The 9,267-nt window shown below is 36.8% G+C and overlaps 1 protein-coding gene across 1 annotated transcript; it reads right to left on the minus strand.

Moving 5' to 3' along the window:
- Window positions 1-6,328: 6,328 nt before the first annotated feature.
- LOC150053218 (olfactory receptor 5M5-like) lies at window positions 6,329-7,264 on the minus strand. The gene has a single exon (XM_090348967.1). The coding sequence runs from the start codon at window positions 7,262-7,264 to the stop codon at window positions 6,329-6,331; it is 936 nt and encodes a 311-aa protein (XP_090205093.1).
- Between the last annotated feature and the right edge of the window lie 2,003 nt (window positions 7,265-9,267).

Genomic DNA, 9,267 nt, shown 5'->3' on the forward strand with positions numbered 1-9,267 from the left:
TTACACTCTCCAAAGTAGCCTTTAAGAGCCTTTAAGCTCTTCTCCTGCACTGTCACCAGGTTAGTATTTTAATACAGCATCACTAGTCTGAAAGGCAAAAAGATGTCATTATTATTTAATTTGTACTACCTTGATTATTAATAAAGTTGCCTGTCTTTTGCACATTTTAGACCATTTCTTATTTTGTGTGTCTATTTTGTATACCTGTAGTTTTACTGATTTATCTCCTTTTTGTCTATATGAATTCATTTATGTATATTAAAAATATGTTCCCATCTGTTGCTTGCCTGGCATAAATAGAACCTAAAAGTCTTGATTTCATCACATCTGTCACACTTTTTATTTGTGATTTCTGGACTTCATTCTTCACTTTTTCTTGGAAAAGCTTTTGTTCTTCTAAGGCTAGCACCTACTTTTTAAGCTTTTACTTATTACATTAATATCAGTCTTGAAGTTATTTTTTTCACAAAATATAAAGATACATAATTGGTTGTGCTAACATTTACTTCTCGAATTTAATGACAAGTCCAATCTCTTTCCCAGTGATCTAAAATGGTGATGGTATAATACCCTGCCCTCATACATGCATGAATCTATGAAGGATCTTTGATATTGAGTGATTAGAAGTAGAAATGCCATGGAGAGTCAGAAACAAAATAACAATAGGGAAATAATTGAAAGGGAAGGGAATTGATGCAAGAAACCTTGGATTAACTCATAGATGAATAATGGATGAGTCCTGTCTTATGTTTTGAAATAGGGTGATAAGGAGAGGTCAAAATAATTATAGTGCTTGAACCAGGTGACTCAGGGAAAGCGACCTATGCATAAATAAGAAAGGTAGTAATTGGCTGTGAAAGTAAAAGATGATGCTCAATTTAAATGCAAAGATTTTGATTTGGTGGCATGAATACAGTATGAATCTGGTGGGGGGTATGGGTGACTTTTATCTCCTGGAGTAAATCAGGAGAAAAAGACGAAGGCTTAGCAGATGAAGTGTTGACACTAAATTAGTTGGAGAGACTGAAAAAAAGTTAAAAAAATGACTGACAACATTTTAGCAAGGTCTAAAAAGCAGGATTTAATGTTATACTTGTGTTTTGGGGATACTGTATCCTGTTTTCAATGTCTTTTTGTGTTATTTATTGTGTTTTTGTTTGGTTTTCTTTATTTTCATATACATTCCTAGCATATAAACAGGCTGGGATCAAACCCTGATTTTATTCCTCAAAAAAAAAAAAACCAACAAAAAACAAAAAAAGACTGAAAAAAGTTAAAAGAATTGTGTCCAAGAGTCAGGAGCATGGCCTAGTGGTAGAGTGCCTGCCTAGCATGCACGAAGTCCAGGTTTGATTCCTCCGTACCACATACATAGAAAAAGCCAGAAGTGGTGCTATGGCTCAAGTGGTAGAGCTCTAGCCTTGAGAAAGTCCAAGGACAGTACTCAAGTCCAGGACTGGCAAAAAAAAATGTTAAAAGAGATCTGCACTTCTAGACTGAAGCTGAGAGAGCTGTTACTTTGTCCATGTCCAGTTCTGGACTTATTTGTGATCTGGAGTACATGTGGCAGGAAAGAGAATCCAACAATTTGAAAGGCACTTTAACCTTTTTTTCATAAAAATGTTTAGTTTTTTTTTTTCCCCCATTGGAAGGTTGATTGCAATTAACATTAATTTGTCTGAAAGATATCTAAAGAGAATTGGATGCAGGGTTTGCTAAGGCAAGCAATCTGATAGAACACTATTCATGATAACAACTTTTAGATGAAACCAGATAAGAATAGAGAAGGTGGGGCTGGAGGCTTGGTTCAAGTGGTAGAGAATCTCCCTGGAAACTGGTAGGCCTTGAGTTCCAACAAACATAAATAAGTATTTCTTTCAAAGAGAAAAGACAATTCAAATGGAATAAAAAGCTTCTGTGGGAAACCCAGGGATGAGCCAATGAGCTTTTCTTTTTCCTGCTTAAATCTGAATTCCCTGAGCTGTGAGACTTTGATGAGTGAGAAAGAGCTAGAGTCTGGCTGGTTCATTTCTAGCCTTTCTTCTTAGAACATATCCAATATGTTAGTAGAGTTACCTGAAGCAAGAAACAGAAAAATGCCACTTTATAGATGCCCAGGTGTATGAGTGACAGTTCAAGCACAGAAAGTGAGCTTGTAGAAATAGGCATTTTATTTACAGAGGACTAAGTAAAATCTTTTGGCAACTAGGACTGAGAATACAACTGCTTAAGAGACCTAAAACATACTTATTTGAGTGTGTGTGTGTGTGTGTGTGTGTGTGTGTGTGTGTGTGTGTGTTGCTATTGGGATTTGAATTCAAGGCTTTGTGCTTGCTTGCCATTTGACCCACATCATAGTCCTTTTGCTCTGGTTATCTTTGAAATAGGATCTCACTTTTTGCCTGGACCTGCTTTAAGTGTGATCCAAATACCCATGCTTTCAGCTAGCTGCAGCTGGAAGTCTTACAAACTTTTTGCCTTGAATCACTACTCTCCTGATTTCTACACTCCAAGTAGCTAGAATGATAGGTCTATTTAAGTTTTAAAGAATAGTAGATATTGTTTTCCTGTCTTAAATTTGTCATTTGTCCCATATTATCCATGATGGAGGATCTAGTTATTTATAAAATGGTTATATATCTACAGAAAAGTAGCTGGCAGCAAAGGTTCCTTCTATCACTTTCCCATGAGCTTGAACACCCCAAATTCTGACATTGGAGGAGTTCCTTATCTCTAGTGAAAGTAATTGGGGGCAGAGCGCCCTACTCTTGAGCTCTGAATGAACACTTCCCTGTTCTGCCTGTCATGTCAGAGAATGCCAGAGATACACAAGCAGGGCTAAGTTGAAAATGTGAGTCACATGTTTGAGATTTTAAAATGCTTATGTTTTTCTCAAATATTCATGCTTCAAATAGAGTGGAGGAAAACAGAGTAGTTGTTGGCTTTCTCACATCTCTTGATTCTGATTAACAATAACAAAAAATCCTTTTGGCATGAAAAACCAACCTAATATGAAATGGGGAGAAATAAGAAATTTAAATACACACTAAAATTGTTGGAAAAGTCCAGAAATTCATGGATCTATGCATTTCAGTTACATATTATCAATACTTATTATGCTACATATTCACAAATATTAAAATGTGTGATTAGATTTAAATGATCCATGTGAAAGGCGACAAGTAAAACTTTAGTTTGAAGATGACCACGAAGAAAATAAATTTGCATTTGGTTTATATATGCTTGCAATTTTATTTTCACTTTCAATGAAATATTACACCCTTAAAATTCAGTAAAACATTTCACTATTTTGGTAACATATACTTAGAAAACATTTACTTAAGGCTGAAGAATGTTTAATTAGAATTGAAGAATTAGTATAATCATGTGGGTTAATAGAGATAGATTTACTTTGTAAGGGGATAAATGTGTATAAGTATGTTGGTTGTTTTTTTTTTTTGGAAATACTGGAGTTTTGAACCAAGAACCTCATACTATCTCAGTTTGCTCTCTTCTACTCTAGCCACACATCCAGCCATGTTCTTTTTTCCCTCTTGTTATTTTTGAAACAGTCTTACAGCCTTTCTTTCCTGGAATGGGCTTTGAGCATCAATCTTCCTAAGCTCAACCAAGGCAGCTACAAAATGTGAGGCACCAATGCCCAACTATCATGCTGTTTTTTTTATGGCTTGAATATTATCATTTAAGAACTATTACATATATAATGCTCTGTATAATTTTAAAGTGTGAATAAGTTATTGGAGGATTCTTTGCTTTGAGTCTTTGTTTATGACTAGAGTCAGGGAGATAAACTTAAAAGGTTAAGAAGTCTCAATGACGTTTTTTCTGACAGCAGCATAGAATTCCATTGTGTACAAATACCACAACTTGTTGATCCACTCATCAACTGAGGGACATCTAGGTTGGTTCCATATCTTTGCTATGGTGAATAGTGCTGCAATGAACATTGTTGTGCCAGTGGATTTAGTATGTCCTAGTTTCTGGATGGTTGGGTAAATGCCAAGTAGTGGATTGCTGAGGTATAGGGGAGCTCTATGTTTAGCCTTTTGAGGCACTGCCATACTGCTTTCCATAGTGGTTGAACGAGTTTGCACTCCCACCAACAGTGTAGTAGTGATCCATCCTGGCCACATCCCTTCCAGCATCTGTTGTCATTCGTTTTCCTGATCCTGGCCATTCTAACTGGAGTGAGGTGGAATCTTAGAGTTATTTTGATTTGCATTTCTTTTATGACCAGAGATGTCGAGCATTTCTTCATGTGTCTATAGGCCATTTTTGTTTCTTCTTCAGAAAAGACTCTTTTTAAGTCTTTGGCCCATTTTTTAATGGAATGGTTGTTACTTTGGAGATTAGTTTTGGAGTGATTCAATTTTTTGAGCTGTTGTTATATTTTAGATATAACCTTTGTCTGTTGTTTGGTTGGTGAAGATCTTCTCCCACTCTGTAGGCTTCCTAATTAATTTACTAGTTATGTCCTTTGCCATACAAAACCTCTGCAGTTTAATGCAGTCCCACTTATCCAGCCTTTCTCTTATTTGCTGTGATTCTTGGTCTTTATTAAGAAAGCCCCATTTTTTAGGAAATGGAAAGACTTAGAAAAAATCATATTAAGTGAAGTAAGCCAGACTCAAAGGAACTTAGGCTCAATGGTTTCCCTCATTTGTCATAATCAGTAGAAACCTTGGGCTCTACTAGCAGAGATCTGCGATAGAGCAAATCCTTGATACATAAGGCATATAGTATGAAGCTAATTGAAAAGACCTCTCGGATATTAAACAAAAGCCATATAATGAATGATTGTTGTCCTTAATGTACTATGTTATCTCTCATCTCTTTTGCTGTCCCTTGGTTATCTCATATTGTTATAGTATCTCACTTTGTTATCTGATATCTTTCTCTTTCTTCCTTCCTTTCTTTCTTCCTTTCTTTCTTCCTTCCTTTCTTCCTTCCTTTCTTTCTTCCTTTCTTTCTTTCTTTCTTTCTTTCTTTCTTTCTTTCTTTCTTTCTTTCTTTCTTTCTTTCTTTCTTTCTTTCTTTCTTTCTTTCTTTCTTTCTTTCTTTCTTTCTTTCTTCTTCTTCCCCACAAAACAAAATGAAACAGAAAACAATCATGGTGAATTTTCTGCATTTTTAAGCAAGTCAAAAAAAATTAAACCCTGACTACTTCTAAGCTCTTGGAAAATTTCCTAGTCTTTTTCTTTATTTCTTCTAATCAACTTCCTTTTCTCTAAACAAACCTCATAGTTTTTGGAATCAGTTCTTCTTTTCTTTCTATCCTTTCGAAAACTATTGTCTTTAACTAGTTATACAAAGGAGTTGCCATTTAACAATGCAGTTTATGAATGCAATGTTCCTTGATCAATGTCACACCTTTGCACACTGTCTCCCATATTCCCATATCTATCCTTCTTTCCTCACTCATCTTAATTTTGTAGGATATACATTGGATTCTTGTCTGCATTCCCTTCACTCTTCTTAATTTTTTACCCTTTCCCCGATGACCCTACCTCACTTCAAGTAGCTGCTTCCTGTGTGTCTGATTTTACTGAATTTTGATTTTGGCTTTCTAAGGCATCATATTGTTCGAGCTATCCCCTGAATCAATTATATTTCAGTTAATACATTTGTATATATTTGTATGTCAGCCACTGCATTTAATTATGAAATTGTAAGCTAAAGCTAGCTTCCAAATATAAAGGAAAACAAGGACCCTTTTCTCTGGGGGCTTAACTTACTTCCACCTCTATTTTCACTACCTAGTTGTCTATATTCATTACAGGCATGCAGTATTTGAGCCATGTCTGAAATAAAGAAGCTTTTTGTGAGCTGGACTTGATATTTGACTAGCATCTGTAGCAATGTGTTATGAAGAAATGCTTTTAAATTCTAACCATCATTTATTCTAACATAGCCAGTTAAGCAGAAAACTGCTTCTAATAATAGATTTTATGTCCATCTCCATTAATGAAAGGTTTTACCCAGAATGTTGATTTGAGAACCTTTTGGAATTCAGAGCTCATATTGTTATCATCTAGGGAGGAGTACATCACTTACTTTTCAACACATGAAGGATATAGTTGCTGACATTCTAGCTTACAAATTGATGCTGATTCAATCATAATAATCAGTTAGACTATTACTATGTAAAGCAAGGGGTCCATTACTTTTGGTTATTAAAAGCCCCAAAGTGATCAACTGCTTTCTGATTGGGTGGCAATTATTAGCCTGCTGAATTTCCACTGGATTGGTCTTATTATGTAGTGGATCACCCACATTTTCCTAGTGCCAGGTTCAGAGAATCCACTCTCTAGGATGCTTTGCCTTCTAGCAATTTTTTCAGAGTGTCCTTTACTTCTGTGTTCCTCAGGCTGTAGATCAGAGGGTTAAGCATGGGAATTACAAGACTGTAAAACACAGAGACCACTTTGGTGTACATCCATGAAGACTCTGCTTTAGGTTGTCGCAGGTACATGCAAAATAGTGTTCCATAGAAGATGATGACCACAGTGAGGTGAGAGGCACAGGTGGAAAATGCTTTGCACTTGCCTTCAGAAGACTGGATTTTTATAATGGAAGAGAGGATGCATATATAGGAGATAAGGACAGTGAGGAGGGAGCCAGTGAGATTCACTGCTGAGAAGATAAGGAGCTGCTCTTCCTTGTGGTGGGTGTCAGAGCAGGAGAGGGCAAGAAGGGGGGGATCTGCACAGTAGAAGTGGTGGATCACATTGGAATCACAGAAAGACAGCTGAAAAGTCAGGATGGTCTGTATCACAGAGTTGAGGAAGCCATAGGTATAGACGCCTACCACCAACTCCTTGCAGACCCGCTCTGTCATAATGGCTGTGTAAATCAGGGGGTTGCAGATAGCCATGTAGCGGTCATAGGCCATTGTGGCCAAAAGGAAGCATTCGGTTGTGGCAAAAGCACTGGAGAAGTACAGCTGAGCAAAACACCCTGAGAAGGAGATGTTTTTTTTCTTCACCAGTAAGTTTTGTAACATCTTCGGCCCAATGGATGATGAGTAACACAGATCAATGAAGGCCAGATGACTGAGGAAATAGTACATAGGGGTGTGGAGCCGGTAATCTGCCTTGATGACCAGGATCAAGCTAAGATTTCCTACCAGAGTGATGAGATAAATTGCCAGGAATACCACAAAGAGGGGGAGCTGAAGCTCAGGACGGTCTGTGAATCCCATGAGGACAAATTCTGTCACTGTGGTCCGATTGCCTCTTGCCATTTTGTACGCTCACCTGCTGTAAAAAAAGAAGTGTGGCTTAAAAAGGACTAGACAACTCAGAAAGAACAAAGCACTCGATGTCTTTGTTCCAGTATCTGATGATAAAAATTTGGCCTTATTTTCCTAATACTTGAATGTAGTTAATATGTCTTGGACTTTATTCTTTTTATTCTTTTTTCTTTTTGCCAGTCCTGGGCCTTGAAGTCAGGGATTGAGCACTACCCTTGAACCACAGCCCACTTCTTGCTTTCTTCTATATGTATGGTACTGAAGAATTGAACCCGGGTCTTTGTGCACACTAGGCAAGGACTCTACCACTAGGCCAAACTCCCGGCCCAAGCTTTATTCTTTTTAAATGTATTTTAAAAATCTAAGTTCATTCCTTCGTGGAATCAGACCGCAATTTTCCCTGAAAAGATCATATTTGCATGTTAATAGTGAACATGTTTTCACTTTAATTTAATAAATATGGGCTTTTGGGGTCTACCCAGGGTGAGATAGTGTGCTTGATGCTGGGATAGAGATTGGGTGCCACATTGTTTTTGTTCTCATGGAATCTAATGGAAGAGCCCACAAAACATTACCAAGTAAAATGACCTTAGTATGAATAGAGACCTATACAGGGCCCTGAGACACAGCTGAGGCTGGCTGAATGTGGATAGTAGAAACAGGGAAAGTTTCATTCATAGATTCTTATCGTTACCAAAATACAGTGCCCATCTTCCATATGGTACAGGCTAAATGAAAGTGATGTAATGATGAATCAACTGGATGTGAGCAGACATACATATGTAAATAGCCAGTTGCAATTCAGTGTGGACCATGCTAGGAAAGAGCGCTCTCCTAATTTAACCTGCCTGCTGGAAGGGTTGTGTGTATGGATGGAAGGTCATCAATCTTTAAAGAAGTGACACTGAAGTGCCCTCAATATTAACTGAGTACTTTCAGTTGTAAATATCATACAATTACTTGGTAACATTTTAAAATAGCACTGAGGGATATAAATTACAAAAAATAGAAGAAAGGAAACTCCAGGCTTCTCTCACCTACTTCCAATATAATGACTTTAGGATGTCCAGTGCCATCAATTTCTTTTATATCCTTAAAATGCCAGGCATAAACACATATGGACATACTCAATGGCAAATGCATCCTTCCCCCCAACATGAAGCTTTATATCTTTTCTTTTATACATAAAGCATCTTGTATAAACCTATAGCATTCTTTTAGTGTGTAATCTTTAACTGAATTCTCTCTTAATGAACATTTAAGGGTTTTTCCTGTTTTAAATAGAGCTGGGTTAATTTGTAAGGAAATGGAAAGACGTAGAAAAAATCATATTAAATGAAGTAAGCCAGACTCAAAGGAACATAGGCCCAAGAGTCTCCCTCATTTGTCATAATCAGTAGAAACCTTGGGCTCTCCTAGCAGAGATTTACAATAGAACAAAATCTAGAGACATAGGCCAAATAGTATGACACTAAATGTAAGCACCTCCAGGATAAGGAAACAAAAGCCATATAATGAGTGATTGTTGTCCTTAATGTACTATTTATCTCTCATCTCTTTTGCCATCCCTTGGTTATCTCGTATTGTTACATTATTTCACCTTGTTATCTGATATATTTTATATGTGCTTAATTGGTTATTTGAAATTGGATAGGGAAGGGGGAAATCAAATGAGTGGGGGAAGGGTGGGAGGGAAATGGGGACCATGTCATGAGAAAGGGTATCATTGTTTTTGAAGTTATGCCCCTTCTATCTGGTGAATATAATGTAGCCCTTTTATTAATCACAATAAAAAATAAATACATTGAAAAAATAGAGCTGGGTTGAACATCTACATGCATGTTTGCAGATACACTGTTGCAGGTGGAGTTCAGCTCAAAATGGACAAATTAATTTTTGTCTTTTGAGAGTGACAAATTAAATTGATTCTTTGATATGCACCTTGTAATCACTGAAATGTTTTTTCACTTATTCCTGAATGCCCATATGGTATT

The sequence above is a fragment of the Megascapheus bottae genome, chromosome 16, assembly GCF_031878675.1.
Source record: "Megascapheus bottae isolate mThoBot1 chromosome 16, mThoBot2.hap1, whole genome shotgun sequence".
Taxonomy (NCBI): Eukaryota; Metazoa; Chordata; class Mammalia; order Rodentia; family Geomyidae; genus Megascapheus; species Megascapheus bottae.